Source organism: Gorilla gorilla, chromosome 3 (genome assembly GCF_029281585.2).
Source record: "Gorilla gorilla gorilla isolate KB3781 chromosome 3, NHGRI_mGorGor1-v2.1_pri, whole genome shotgun sequence".
In the NCBI taxonomy this organism is placed as follows: domain Eukaryota; kingdom Metazoa; phylum Chordata; class Mammalia; order Primates; family Hominidae; genus Gorilla; species Gorilla gorilla.
This window is the reverse complement of record NC_073227.2, coordinates 54,989,194-55,005,623: the sequence shown is the minus strand read 5'-3', so window position 1 is coordinate 55,005,623 and position 16,430 is coordinate 54,989,194. Positions and strand designations below refer to the sequence as shown.

The window sequence follows — 16,430 nt, the reverse complement described above, 5'->3', positions numbered from 1 at the left end:
TATTATTATATATTATATAATAATATGTTATGTACAATAAGATCTAATGTACAACATGAGGCCACAGTTAATAATATTTCATTGCACACTGAACAGTAACTTGCTAAGAGAGTAGATTTTAGGTACTCGATCCTCACACACAAAAAGGTAACTATGTAAGGTGGTGGATATGTTAATTTGACTGTAAAAGTCATTTTGCTATATATTTATATCAAAACATCTTGTTGTATACCCCAAATACATACAATAAGAAATGAGTGAAGATAAAAAATCTATAACTAGACAATGATAGTAGGCTGGTATACAGGTAATATTTCAGTGGAAACACTGTTTTAATACAAATGAGAAAAGGCATTAACTAAGAGACTATTAAATCAATTCTTCTCACCTATGCAAAATACGAGGGACAGAGAAATACATTAACATAAAATTGTCAATAGCTTCTAAATTCTTGGAACAGGAGCATTTCAAACTGGGCCTATATCTACAAGCCTTCAGAATTTAAAGCTGTAATTCACATCAGTACCCTCCTCAAATGGTTACAATTGGTTCAATATTTACCAGAAAGAATTAATGAAAAAAAAAGAGGAACAGGTTGAACCCTTTCAGATTATTTAATTTATTACCACTCAAATATTTTGCATACCAAGCTCTTTGGACATATGATAAATTGACAATAAATGGGACCAAGTACCCACAAGAGACTTACAATCTACATGACAGTCTATAGAAACTGGCAATGGGGAAGCTTATAAAATGGGATAGAGATTTTTATCACACATTAACTACAAATATTCATTCGCCTTTTTGGTCAAATGTTCTAATATTTGAGTTATCTTTTATATTAAAATGTTTGTCCATACTACAGTTGTCCATGGCCTATAAGAACTTGATGAGAGATAAAGTCTCACAGGAAAATGCACATACTTACACAAACACAAGATTTTGTGTTCATTTCCAGGGCATTTCATAGGCACTGTGGGCTTTAAAGTGTCCATCCTAAGATGTTAGCAGTTGGGTTATCTGTATTATTTGCATCTTATTATATCCGAAGTAAACTCATTTGTTAAATTTATAAAAGGTGACTGGCTTAATATAATGATATTTGGGGATAGTGTACTTGGGCCCAATTCAAATTCTACTAAACCTAGTAATCAGAGGCTTATATCAACTTAAAGAAAAAAAAAGGTATAGGTATGATTTTAACACCTTCCTATTTCTGCACAGCTACACGGACAATAATAATAATTCACTGACAATCCTGGGCTATCACAAATAGGAGTTTACATGGGAAACAATAGCATATTTATATTCATAAGTTAAAGTAAATTATAACTTTTCAGAATGTTAGATTTCTAAAAAAAAAAAAAACCTCAAGTTAGCAGGCAATATTTTTTTAAAGATTTCAGGCAGTGAAATTCAACATATATCTTCTTGAAGTAATACAAAAGTGGCATAAATAAAAGACTGTGAAATAAAATAAAAAGAGATATAAATGCCTTTAGTATTATCTTCAGCTGAACTTAAATACTATAACCCAATTAACAAAAATATAACTGGAAGTAGCTACTCTGAAAGAATGTTCTTTTAATTTGAATATAATAGTTTCACAGATTTTAAGTTTGAATTTTAAAGATACGATATGTAACTGTTTCCCCAAAGCCATTATTTTGGTTTCTTAATTTTTTGATATGTGTATTTTTAAAATGAAAATTGCAAGGGAAAGTGGTTTAGAAAATACAAATTTAGGTTTTAGAAAGTATAGGAAAAGGCTTACAAATGTAAGGCAGTGGCTTACATCTGTCATACCAGCACTTTGGGAGACAGAGGCAGGAGGATCACTTGAGACCAGGAGTTTGAGGGTAGCCTGGTGACATCGCAGAGCCCCCACATCTCTATAAAAATATAAAAATATATTAACGGAGCATGGTGACACATACCTGTAGTTCCAACTACTTAGAAGGCTGAGGTAGAAGGATTGCTTGAGCCCAAAAGGTAGAGGCTGCAGTCACTATGATGGTACCACTGCTCTCCAGCCTGGGCAACAGAGCTAAATTCTCTTTTTGAAAAGGTAGGAAAGTATTAAGATTAGAGAAATAATATAATATGTGGATAATCTGTGGTGACTAATGCTTTCATGGCATATTTGGAGGATACACTAGTTCTTCCATTATTTTTCCTAAAAGAGAGAGCTTGAAAGTCATCCACATTTATAAGATGGATCTGGGAACAAGCAATTCATTGCTTTGTTTAATTGTTCATTCAATAAATATTTATTGACATTCTATGTGCCATGCACTGTAACAGCAGATAAAATAAACACAGATGAGCAAAAATTACCTAGCCCAGGCCCTCAGAGAGACCACAGTCTATGAGAAAAGAATGATAGAGATGGGATTAGGATGAAGTTAACAAATTCCATCAAGAAAGCAGTACAGAATACAGAGCACGGAGCTCTAGCTACTGCCCACGATGAGCACTTTGGGCTTTCCCTTAGAAAGAAAACTTGAATCCAGACGTTTAAAACACACAAAAAAACCAAAACCCCTGTCTAATACAATGCGTTCCCTCTTCATACCCGTCCACTAGTCATCTCAATTTGAACAAATCATCAGAGTTCCGACTAGAACCTAATTGGTGTTTGGTTCCAGGGTATGGGAATTACTTAGCTCATTGATCCATCATATGAAAATTTCCACATGCATCGTTACTAATTTGAAAGACGCTTTTCCCCCTTGGAGCCAATAATTAATGTTTCCAAAGATCTATTGGGAATGCTTATCTTTGCTCAGTAAAACACTAAAGATATAGAGCTTAGTGTTCCCTTTCATGTCACAAGGGAACTAATATTTGTCCCCCTCCATTTTAATTTATGTATCCTTTCTCTCCATACCCCACCTCCTCTCTCTCTCTCTCTCTCTCACACACACACACACACACACACACACACACATTTTCTCTTCCCCCCCCCCCCCCCACTCTCTCTCCAGCCATCCTTTCCCCCTACCTAAAGCAGTCAACCTCTGGAAGTAAGTCAACTCCATTCTGAAAAAGAAGAGTGTCGCAAGAAGTGAAAGTGATTTTGACCAGAGGTCGCTTGTCTCCACCTCTCCCCTCCTCTCCAGAAAAGGATGGAGCAGCAAAGCTGAGGGTGTGCGCGTGTCTGGTGGAGGCGGGTAAAGAAATGGGGTGTCTTTAAAGCAATAGCTTAGCAAATACTGGGACTAGAGTGCGGCTCGAGTCCACTTCCCAATAGTTTGGCGAGAGTCCGCCGGGTGAGCTGCAACCCCTGTTACCAGGAAGAATCTTTCTGCTTTCATTGCTCTCCCTACCGCCCCCATAACACCTGAATGGGAGGGTCTCAAAGGTGGTTTGAGCCCGGACTTGATCCCCTCTCCTCACCACCGCTACCACCCGACGCCCAGCAGTCCCCGTCACCCGCCCTTTCTCCACCTCCAACCTTGACTCTGGGTACAAACAGGTCCTCGCACAACCTGATGACAGAGGAGCTTCATTGGTTAGATCCAAATCCCAGCGGAAGGGAGGGGGCCAGGAGGTAGGAGGACGAACACTGCTGTGGGCGGGGAGCCCACTTGGGGTCGGGGGCTGCGAAGCCGGAGGAGGGGCGAGAGACCCCGGTCCTCATCCCCGGAGTTACAGTCGGAACAAACTTGCCGAGTCTTGCAGCGCAAGCGCGCGGATACGAACCCTAGAACCTTCAGCGCGCGGGCACGAAAGGGTGTGGAGCGGTATACATAGCTCTACATACACATTGAGCTCTGAGCGAGAAAGGAGGGGGCGAGGAAGGCAGGTTCCGCCTCCCCTGGCCCCGTGCACACACACGCCCACCGCGGCTCGGGCTGGCTGAGCGCGGGCGAGTGTGAGCGCGAGTGTGCGCACGCCGCGGGAGCCTCTCTGCCCTCTCCTCGCACCCTGCTCAGGGCATCTGAAGAGCCTGGAAACGTGAACAGGCTTGAAGTATGGCATGTTGCAAAGATGGTTTCTGCCAAGAAGGTACCCGCGATCGCTCTGTCCGCCGGGGTCAGTTTCGCCCTCCTGCGCTTCCTGTGCCTGGCGGTTTGGTGAGTTCTCTGGGGTGCGAGGAGGTGGGCAAGGGAAAGTGGAGAAATGGCTAGCTCCGGGACCCCTTTGGCCACTCGCTCCTCCCTGGGTGGACTAGGTCTTCTTATCTCAGCTGTAAGAGCAGGGGCCGAAGCCAGGCTTTTCTGTGACCGCATAGATGCGGAGAGCACCAAGGGCGCAGGATGCAAGAGGCGTGTGGGCACTGGGGGTCTTGTGGCGGGGCGCGCTTTTCCTGACCATTTCTGTCTTCTGCATCCCAACCCCCAACCTCCTCTCCTTTAGCTTGGGGCAAGCGACTCTTTCCCTAGAAAACAAACCTGTTTGCACCTGTTCTCTGATGGATTCTTAAAATAATCTCCTCCGCCCCCGTTTTTTTTTTTTTTTCGCTTGCAGTTTAAACGAATCCCCAGGACAGAACCAAAAGGAGGAGAAATTGTGCACAGAAAATTTCACCCGCATCCTGGACAGTTTGCTCGATGGTTATGACAACAGGCTGCGTCCTGGATTTGGGGGTATGAACGATTTCAAACGCGCAAGTGTGTCCTGTCTGTCCCTCTCTTGGTCTTCGTGTCTGTCTGTCTGTGGGAATATCATTAGGTATGCCTCACGTGCAAAAATAAATCTCTCTCTCTTTCTATCTCTCCTCTCTTGGTGAGACCTATGACAAGAAGACCGCCCCCACCCGTACTTTCCCATCTCCCTGCCCCCTCAGAAGCTTTGCCTCTCCCCCACACTAATTACCTCCCGGGACCTGACTGCTGGGTGGGGGAGGTTGGAGAGGAAGAGTCAAAAATGGGAACTCTGGGCTCAGCTGCCTGGACGCTCTTCGCTGAGAATAGTTTCCCTGAACCTGGCCACTTCGCTCAGAGCAGGTTGCATTGGAGGCAGCTGAACCGAAGTCCCCCGTCCTCCCACGTGTCCATGCCTATGCCAGAACCTTGGCCAATGTTCTACCTAGGACATAAATCTGGGGCATGAAGCTGCCTGCTCTGCTAGAGAACCCAGTCCTTTCCTTTTCTCTTCTACAGCAGGATGCTTTTTTTTTCCCTTTCTTTTTTGGTGATGTGTCATTTGCTTTCCTCCTAAGACTTTAAAGTTAGAGATGTTTCAGCTTGCTTTCTTCAACAAAATAAGTATAAAGGACTTAATAGAGGTACATCCATTAACAACACTGTTGCTGTTTTTCATATTCATATTTCCTTTGCATATATAATGGAAATCTATGTGGCAAGCTTTGCGCTAGGTACTAGGTCCACAGAAATATTAAGATACAATTCTTAACCTCAAACAGCTTCTCAGTCCAGTTCAACGAGGACAAATGACTTGCTAGGGTCCCATTCATAGGTTTGGCCCAGGTCCTTTGGTCTCAAAGTCCCTGTTTTTTACACTACACTGCACTAATTACCCTTCAGCAACTGAGTTGAACAGGATAGAGATTCTGCCTTAAAGGAGCTTACATTCAAGTGGTATCAATAATAACAGCCAGTAATATTGTATTTATTTAATTAAATGTTCACATATACCAGGCATTTTGTAGGCATCACCACTCTGTTTAACCCTCACAACAATGCTTTGAAAGCCATTACCATCCCCACTTTACAGATAAGGAAATTGAGGCTTAGAAAGATAAGTAACTAGTCCAAGTTCCAAGTTAGTAAGTAGGAGGAGAAGGATGTAAACCCAGAGCAGGCTGTGTATTTAAAAGACAAAGCCGTGCAGATGGGGATGGTATCAGATGCTGTGTGATGAGTATCATCTAATATTAGAAGCATGGAGCAACTTTATACCTCCTATTGAGGGTGTGTAGGAGATGAGATGTTGGGAGAATGGAGAAAGTAAGAATGGGGAGCAGGACTGCCTGTGATGTGAAGTAGGAGTATGGCCTAGGGCTAGAAACTCTTTCTAGCCTTCACTTGAAATGTCAAGTTTAAAACCTTTATGGGCAGATAAAGTAGAGTTGGGTGTTTCTTTGGCATCTGGTCTCATTTAACAGATGGGGACACTGAGGTTTAGAAAGGGAAAGTGATGTATATAAGGGCACATAGTACATCAGTGATAGGATGAGATCAGGTCTTCTGAATTCCAAACCATTATTTTCTTGGATTTTATGAGAAGGTTATGGGAAGTCATTGAGGGTATTGATTCAGCATTTGTATATTTCTTTTTTTTTCTTTGAGATGGAGTCTCGCTCTGTCACTCAGGCTGGAGTGCAATGGCGTGATCTCGGCTCACTGCAACCTCTGGCTCCCAGGTTCAAGTGATTCTCCTGCCTCAGCCCCACGAGTAGCTGGGATTACAGGTGCAAGCCACCACACCTGGCTAATTTTTTTAAATATATTTTTTGGTAGAGATGGGGTTTCACCATGTTGGCCAGGCTGGTCTCGAACTTCTGACCTCAAGTGATCCACCCTTCTTGGCCTCCCAAAGTGCTGGGATTAGAGGCGTGAGCCGCGCCGGGCCAGCATTTGTATATTGACTGATAAGGATAGATGAGAAGGATGAAAGTTTCTCCTGCTTCTTTTCATGTTGCCTCTCCAGGGTTAGGTTGCCTACACTGCATTTGCCTTCATGCAAATCTGAAAAGGGGTGAATCATTTGTCAATGCATGATCTTCCATAAGTGACTGGGAAATTACCATTTTAGATCAAAAATAGTGTTGTGGAGAATCGTTCAGATGATGTGATACCATTTAAGGCAATATTATATCAATAAAAGAGGATTTATCTGCCCATAAAGGTTTTAAACTTGACATTTCAAGTGAAGAAAAAAAAATAAGAAAAGTATCCAGTCCTATGTAGTTTAAATATTCATCAGAAAATTGATATACCAAAACATAAATCAAAGTGAAAAGTTAGAACTGAAACTATATTGTTTGATTATAAATGTTGAAAGTTAAAATAAGATGTGCCCAGCTGGCTATAATGCAAGCTGTAATTCAAAAGGAAGAAGGGATCCATTGTATATGGATCCTTTTTACCATCTACTCTCTCCCATTGCATAATATTGACAATAACATAAGTGAAAACAATATATGTGAGCCATTACTGGGTTTTGGTTAATCATAATTCTACTAAACGTCTCAAGGACATTATTAGTCATCTAATTTGTCACTGCCAAATGATCTGCATTACCCACCTGAAAACATTTTTATAGTTTTATGGGAAAGGGTCGAATTAACATTACTTCCAGCATTACCAATTGATTAACCATTTAAACATTTACTAAATAGCATAATGTGGGTTTTGTTTGTTTGTTTGTTTGTTTGTTTCTTGACTTTGCTGATAAATGTTTGTGGTAAATGTGATTCACTTTTTAGAAGTGGGTCATTCTCTGTAAATGTGTAGTATTCCAAATGTGACAGAGAAATAGTGATTCTCACCTGCAGAAAATGTGTTTTCTGTTTATATGAAGTTGTAAATGTGTACCACTGAAAACAATGAGAAACTTCATCATTAGCACAGACTCTTAGATACCACAAATCAGATGCCTTCTATAATATTGGATACTCTGTGGAAAGTTTGGTATTTTAGAAATAAAATGAAAACAATCCAGATTTTGACTAGTAGGCTATAAATATGGATTTACTTCCTGGTTCCTATAATCCTGCTTCTGCTCTTCGTGGGGCATTTACTTTATATCTGTTTATACAACTTTGCTGTGTTCCGTTTCAAACAAAGCTAAAAGCAAAGATTTGAATTGAAATTGGATGGTTTGTGATTGCTCAGTAGGCCAGGCAGGGGTTGAAATAGATTTGGAAACTAAATTACATATTTTTAACTCAGCAGCACAGCTTGCGATAGGGAAATAAAAGGAACTGAAATGGTGTCCTTTTTTTACATCCCTCCAGGATCTCCTCTCCCTTGTCTCCTACATTCTCCCATTGGAGAAGAAAAGGGGAAAAGGCGAGAAGAGAGGGAAGGAGTCATGGTGACAGAAGCTGGTTTCCGACTTCTGAGAGGATGTAGTCCTCTCAACCTCTAATAAATCAGTTGCTGTCATCCTGAAGTAGCTTGCACCTGTCTAGACATAGCACACAAGTGAAACCTTCCACAAAGGAGCCAGAAAATAATCCCCTAGCTCTCGTTCACTTTCAACACTGTTACATACTTTCTCAAAAATGCATTGCTAAGGTATTTACTAACTACCAGGAAATGGTTTAGGAAACCTGCCGTCACTCATTTTCCGTTTATTGAAGGGTTGCACAGCCTTTCACGCATCTCAATCTTTTGAGGCACATGATCTAGAATAATAAATGTTCCAAATACAGATCACTGCCTTTGAATCATCTTCCACAACCTCTCTGAAATGGGAATGAAGCATTTGAGTCAATTTTGTAAGGTTATTCACTAACATAGTAGGACTTCACATTAGTGGACTTCACATTATTTACTAAGATTATTACGACAACACAAAGAGATAAGGCAGACATCATCATTCTGTTAGAAAAGAGGCTGAGAAAATTTCCAATGAATTGCCCATCAATTTTATAGCTACTCCTTGGTGAAGTCAAAACACACACCCTCATCTTTAAAACCTTAGGCAGCTGGTTTGTTGCTATATCCACTTCCGAGGCGCTCTTGCATTGCCCTGTTTATCAAGAGTCAAATTTCCTCAACATACCTTCTTGCTACTAAGTTAAGTAGGACCTTAAAATAAGCAAAACTACATTTCCTCTAAAGAAGTGAGATAAGAACTTTTGTTCTAAAGCTTTAACAACTTTCAAATAGTAAAGAAAACACAGAAAATTGTATGCATTTGGGTTAAGTTGGAATATTTTCCCCACAAAAATCAAATTGTGTTTGCAGTGTTTTCAAATGATCTATGTTTCTCCATTTAAAAGTTAATGTGTCATGTGCTAGCCTTATTAATTAAATGTCAATAGAGAAATACCTTTAAAAATACATAGACAAAAAGAGCACTTCTCAGCAACATAAAGCTTCATTCTCTTCCAATTTGTCCCATTCATTCATTCATTCATTTGTGAAACCAATCTGTATTGAGAGACCACTGTATGTCAGGAAAAATGTAAGGTTGTGAAGATATCATTCTGATCTGATATGAGCCCTCACAGACTTCATAGCTAAGCATTATAGAGAGATGAATATAACAAAGAAATAATAAAATAATTAAATGAAAATGCTATGAGATAATCTAATATCATGCTAAAAGGGAAAAAAAATGGGTGAGGGATCTATTTCAGATTTGGTGTTCCTGGAAGTCTTTTAAGCTAAGACCTAAAGGTGTCAGACATGAAAAGAGTAAGAGAAAAGTAATTCTCAGAGAGAACAAAGCAATTAAGTGCAAAGGTCTGAAGGTAGATAATAGGTTAGTGTGATGCAGACGGTGAGAGGAGTCCAGTGTGCCTGTAGCCAGAATGCAAGAAGAAGAATCTCATGGGATTTGGTTGGGATAGTAAATAGAGGCCAGGTCTCATAGGGTCTCTGGGGACCCTGTAAAAGAGCATAACTTATTCTCTTAGTGAACCTGGAAGCAACTGGAGTTTTCTAAATGGAGGGAATGACATGGTTTGACTTAGAGTGAAAAATGCTCCATCTTGTCTGCATAAAGGAAGACTTAGAAAAGGAAGTAGGGCAATTTGGAAGCAGGGAGACCAATGAAGCTTTTGTTACTTCGGCTTTAGTTCTCTTAAGTTGATGGTTGCTTGGAATAAGGCGGCAGATGTAGTAAAGATGGATATATGTAAGTTGATTAAAGTGAGTTTTTTGGAGGTTTAATTCAACAAAGAATTGGCGATTGACTTGATATGGATGTTAAAAAAAAGAGAGAGAAGTAAAAAATGACTTTTCAATTTCTATTTTGAGAAATTGGGCAAGGTTGGTGTTATTTAAAGCTGGGGAGGACTGCACGATTTCCTGCCCTCATAAGTTCACACTGTGGAAGAGATAGAAAATAAGTAACAGAAATAAGTAAAATATAGTGTGTGTGCCAGGTGTTGGTTAACAGCTATAGAGTAATGTAAAGCAGGGGAGAGGGTTGCAATTTTAAGTAGAATAATTAGTGTAGACTTCACTAAGAAGGTGCTGTTTGAATACTGGTCATAATTCAGTAAAAGCATAAACCACATTTGGGATGGAGTCTTCTAATGAATGAGAAGGAATTCTAAGTGCAAACATGTAAAGTGGGGAAGTCAGGGTCCCTGTAGTGAAGTTTAGCAGGGCTGAGGCATAAAAGGGGATCAGTGTGATAAGAGGACAAGGTTGTGTACAGCTTTGCAGGCTGATTAGGACTGTGCTTTTACTCTGAGTCAGATCAAAAGTGACTGGAAAGATTTTAGCAGGGACAAGTCCTGAACTAATTTTAAAAGGCTCTCCTTGTGTTCAGAACAGGCAGTCAGAGGCAAGGGCAGATGCAGCAAGGTTTTCCATAATAAACCAGGCAAGAAATGATGGATACTTTGACAAAGCTGGTAGCAGAGAAGTTTGTAAATTTATAAGAAATGGTTGGCTTCTGGATATTTTGAAATTAAAGTCAACTGACGACAGCTAGAACGTGGGATGTGAGAGAAAGGGAGGTGTCAAAGCTGATTCCAAAGTTTTTGATTTGAACACCTAGAAAAATGGAGTTGTCAAGACTGTGCCAGAAGTAGACCAGGGGCATAGATGAGCAATTTGTATGCAGGTATGGTACCTTTGGGATGTCTATTGCATATCAGGTGGAGATGAACCTGAAATTCAGGGATCATGAGTATGTCAATATACATGATATTTAAAGCTAGAAATCTAAAAAGATTACAGGGGATTAAGTTTGATAGGGAAGAGGTACAAATATTGAGTTTTGATGTCTCCAATGTTAGGAGGTGGCTCCAGAGAGGAGAGGAGGAATCTTTGTCCCAAGAAGACTTAAAAGGAGTGGTTTGTGAAGTAGCAGGAAAACCAAGGGAGTGTGTGTAAAACTAAAGTAAAATATAAGGGGAAAAATAAAGAAAGAAAAAATAAAGAAAGGAGGAGGGGTTGATTTAGTCAAATGCTCCTGACAGATCAAGTAAGATAAGAACTTAAAATTGACCACTGTTTTGACTGTTTTGATGGAGCAGTTTCGGTGGTGTGATGGGTGTGAAAGTCTGATTGAGTGCATTCGAGAGAGAATGGAATAAGATTTTTCTGGGCATTTGTACGTGGAAGCAGAGAAATTGCGATGGTAGAAGGAAGGAGGTAGAAAAATGCTGGGAAAAAAATACTTTTAAAGTTGGTGGGAACAATGCTGTATATAAGGAAAAACTCATGGTACTGACAAAAGGAAGTGGACCCTAGGCATGAAAAACAAGTTATTGAGATAGATGATGGAGTGAATAAGAAGAATCAGAGGTACCGTTGATAGTTTTTTTTTCAGAAGTTCAAATATAATAGAGAAGAGAAAGAGAAAAGTTTGCCTTTCTTTTTTCAAGATTAGACCATAACATGTTTTTCTTTCTTTCTTTTTTTTTTCTTCTACTGGGATAATCTGGTACAGGATATTTAACATTAGATTGGTGGGAAGGCATAGCTGAAAGAAATACGTCTTTGAGAGAACGAGAAGTTTGAATTCAGAGCGCAACTTTACTATCTTATGTTCTTGGTTTAAAAAAAAAAGATATACAATATACTGGTGCTATAATATATTTACATTTTCATTAGGGTTAGGATGTATCCATTGCATTTGGTGTTTCCTGAAATAGACACTGTAAAATCTAGATTATAGGATATTAGAAAATTGGTGGATATTTGGGTAATACTTCACTGAGTTGTTAGATTTCTTTTAGATGAGAAAATACATCTGATTGCATTTGTATATATCATTAAACATCACTGCCTTATACTCTAAGCCTTTCTTATATATTTATTCTATAAGCCACAGTTACACAGAATTGAAACCTGAATTAATAATTCCTGGTATATGACACACTTTCATTATTGGCCCATATGTAGCCTTCTTTTTATACATCTTTTCATCTATTCAATCATTTATTAAAATATAATGAACATACCAGTTAAACCACCAACCAGCACAAAGTGTAGGACTTGGACAACTCTTATTCTGCTATGTGGTCTCCTCCATCCTATCTTCCTGTCTTCTCCGTCCAAAATAACCATGATTTTAAGTCCTTTTAAAATTATTTCTTAGTTTTCCTTTGAATGTCATTTTAGGTTGACTATCTTTATTTTAAAAGTTTATTTTAAATATTTAATTGTTTTGAACTTGCTATATATAATCTTTTGATGCTTTTAACTTAATTATATATTGCTAAAAATCATTCTTATTGTTGCATATTGCAATAGATCATTCATTTTGACTGCTGTGTGATATTCCTATTGCATAGAAACCAGCTTATTCATCTGCTCTGTTGGCAGTAGGCTTTTTGCTTGTTTCCAAGATTGTGGTGCTGTGAATATCCTGGCCCAAATTTCCTGCTGTAAATGTGCAAGAGTTTCTTTTGCATATATATCAAGAAATGGATTTTCTGGATCTTAGTGTAAGTGGGAGTTGACAAGATAATGCCAAACTATTTTTCATGATGAGTTTACAAAATCAACTCCCATTTACAGTTTACAATGAACATGACATTCAGGATCCAGATACCCTCTTTAACACAAGATATATATATCTTGAAATGGTATTTCTTAAAATGGCATTTTATTGTGAAATGATTTGAATTTTTCTGATTCTCACTATGTTTTAATGTGGTTGAATATTTTTTCCAATCTTTATTGGCTACGATAATTTTCTTTCCGTGAATTACTTGTTTTTATTGCTTGCCCATATTTTATTTTTGTTGTTGTTCATGCTTTTCTTATTTATTTGATAGCTGTAATTATTTACAAAGTAGACCAGGATTGATGGATTATATGACATGGGAGGCACTAATCTTTAATGTCTTCTAAATGAAAGAAACTTCCAGAACTTTATAGTGTTTTCTGCTTTCTCAGTGATATCAATGGATATCTCTTGTCTGTGTTTAGTATTCAGGAAGGCTTGTATTTGTATATTTTGTAAATGACAAGCAAAGAGATTTCTTAATGTATTTCACTTAAGATTCCTTGTTGTATCGCTTCAAGTGTCTTCATTTTTGGAGATATGTGACTAGTATTTTGTAAGATGATGGTGGATGCATGGATAAGGTGGCTGGAAAATTAGAAATGTTTCCTCAAGTGCGTGGCTGGGGAGGCAATATGGAAAATGAGGATGGACTAGTTTCAAGATCAGCAAAACACCCTAGGTTTTCTCATGATGTGGCAGCAAATTAGACATCATTATTGGAGATGAAATTTCAAAAATGATTCCACCCTTTAACCATATCTGTACTGCTAAAGTTAAGTAAACTGGGAAATTATCTGATTCATTGTTAATTGCCTTCCCTCTTTCCCAGCAAGTTAGACTCATTAATTAGATGGGAATATTTCCCTGAATTTGATCTTGCTGATCTTGGCTCTTTCTTTCCCAAAAACTGTTGAATCATCTTGTTTACCTTACAGACTGTCAACCATTAGGTATTAAAAAATATATTCCTACTACCAACAAAGTAAAATTTTAAAATAAAAGATGTCTTTAATGTTGCACAAATGCATATCAAATTATGGGAAGAAATCCTTCCAAGCTCAAAATTATCTGGTTTCCATGTAATTATACTCTGAGTAAGGTTGATTTGAACATCCTAAACTGTCGTATTAGAGGAAGTGTCTCTAAGAATTATTCTTAATTACATAGTGACCATTATTCATTGACAACTGATTTATCAGAAGCCTATTACATTTAAAACCTGTGATTGGTCCTGCCAGAGGATACAAATACAAATAAGACACAGTTTCTTAAAATGGGGAATATTTTTAGTTTAACTGCTGTGGAAAGTAATTCTGTTAATTTTTCCTTTTGATAGGTTTTTAAATCACTACTGGGATGATATTAGGAACATGATGAAACACAGTTATTCAACGCCTAATATGTGCAAGGCATTGTGCTAGTTTGGGACTTCAAAAAGGATTAAGATTTTGCCTTTGCTGTTACAGATAGAAAGACCCAAGCAGTATGCTGTAATAAGAATAATAGTAAAGGCGTGAAAAGCGCTGTGAGAAAATACCTCAGAAACTAATGAACGAAGCAGGAAATGTAGGTATAGCATGTTATATTCTAGATATGGAATTCCACATTTGCTTAAGTAATTAATAATTTATTATTGGTGATATAATGTAGTATAGTAAAGCTAGCACATGCTTTGGAGATCAATACAAGGGGGTTAGAATTCTGGCTCTGTCATACATTATTTAATCTCTGTGAACTCAGTTTCCAGATCCATAACATTCTCCTGAGGATAGTGCCTTTGGAGGGTGTCGTGAGGATTACATGAAATAGTATACGGGAAGAACCTAATAGCCTACCTGGCACATAATTCATCTTCAATAAATAGTAATTATTGTATCTTCGCTTATTGTTCTTTGGAAAATACCGACACCCTGTGAGCATACCAGCCCCTCGATCTGTCCAGTCTTCATCCCCACTGCCACATCCCTAGTCCAAGCTGTTATCACCAACTCTCGACTTGACCAACATGGCAGTCTCTTAGAAGAGCCCTTCTTCTACTTTTGCTTCCCTGTAATGTATTGTCAATACCATTGTCAGAATAATTTTGTAAAAAATATAATCTAATCATACAAACTCCCTTACTTCAGACCCTCAGTGGCCTCCCAATAACTATGGGATACAAATCAAACTTTTTACCACGACCTATAAGTAAAGACAGAGAAAGACTGAATATCAGAAGAAGAAAGCTCCAGGAAAGAACATAGGAAAAACGATAAATTTTAGGTTCTCTAAGGCTGCTATAACAAAGTACCACAGACTGGGTGGCTTAAACAATAGGAAATTAATTTTTCACAGTTCTGGAGATACCAAAGTGTAGGCAAAATTGCTTTCTTCTAAGTCCTCTCTCCTTGGCTTATAGATGGCCATCTTCTCTCCATGTTCACATTGTCTCTGCTATGTGTGTGTGTGTGTGTCTGTGTCCTAATCTACACTTCTGTTATGGTCACAGTGATATTAGATTAGGGCCCGCCCTAGTGACCTCATTTTAACTCAAGTATCTCTTTAAAAATTCTATCTCCAAATATGGTCACATTCTGAGGTACCAAGAATTAGGACTTCATCATAGGAATTTGGAGGGAATACAATTTAGCTCGTAACAATACTCTATGTAGCTCTCCATCTTTTACTGATATATCTACAACTTATTTTCCTTGTAGTTTTAACTACAGTCACCATAGCATATATTATAAGTATGTTGCTTAAAAGATGCCACTTTTTAGAATACGAGTTCAGGGGTAGGTGTTCTATCCACTGTACTCTGGTTTTTATTCTATCATTGTGGCTTTTATTTCTCAGCATTCTGTCCCTCCGTTGCTTTGCTTCAGCCCCACTGGCCTCCTTTCTAGTCCTTGAATACACTCAGCCCTTTTCCGGTCTTTGATCTTGTCCTCTTGGAGTTCTTTCTGCCTGGAATCCAATTTCCCGATCTCTTGCAATGGTTCATGCTCATTCTCCAAGTTTGAGTTTAAAAGTCACTGCTTTGAAGAAGCAGCTATGACTGCAAATCAGGAATGGCCCTCCCAGTCTCTCACTCTCTTACCATCCTGTATTTTTCCTCTTAGAAATGATAGCATTCTGTCATTTAGTTTATCTTTTTACTACTGTATTTATACTCTGACTGCCCTAATGGCACCTTAGCTCTTTGAGTCAGGGAATTCCTGAGTCTTGTTTACCAATGTAGCATCAGAGCCTAGCAGGGAACCCAACACACAACTGGCACTCATTCAGTAAACACTAATTGAATGAATGTCTGAAGGAAATCCCTTTACCAATCAAATGTTTTTAGGATCTCACTCAGTCTCAAAGATCCATAGGACCATATAAGGCAAATACTGAATAATGAATGTCACAAATGCTAAGGTTATAATTTTGAACACAAAGCATTATTCAAGAATCATTGAGAAAGCAGCATGTTATGCAAGAATTGGAAAATATTCATTATTATCATGGAATCAATGTAACTATAGAACTATAAGAATTAGCATACGCCCACACACTTTAAAATAAATGTATAAAGAAAAATATCATCGGCCTAATTCTTTTCTCTTCTAGACTCCTCACTCCCCTGAAATACCTATGATATTAATATTTTATAGCACACGGTGTTGTAAATACTATCCTAGAAAACAGATGAACACTGTAAAAGAGTAAAGTGAACAGCCTCAGCTAGGAACTTGTTGGAAATGCAAATTGTGAGACCACACCTTATGCCTAGTACTAAATCAGCATATCAGGGTGTGGAGTTCAAGAATCTGTTTTAACAGACATATCAG

At 38.5% G+C, this 16,430-nt stretch overlaps 1 protein-coding gene across 1 annotated transcript in view; it reads left to right on the top strand.

Annotated features, from left to right (window-relative positions):
- The first annotated feature begins 3,836 nt into the window (after nucleotides 1-3,836).
- The window catches only part of GABRA4 (gamma-aminobutyric acid type A receptor subunit alpha4), a 75,203-nt gene continuing 62,609 nt past the window's right edge, over nucleotides 3,837-16,430 (top strand). The window contains exons 1-2 of the mRNA XM_019025637.4: nucleotides 3,837-4,082; nucleotides 4,477-4,595. Coding sequence (XP_018881182.1) covers nucleotides 3,997-4,082; nucleotides 4,477-4,595 — 205 coding nt within the window. The 5' untranslated portion in view covers nucleotides 3,837-3,996. The remainder of the gene's footprint in view (nucleotides 4,083-4,476; nucleotides 4,596-16,430) is intronic.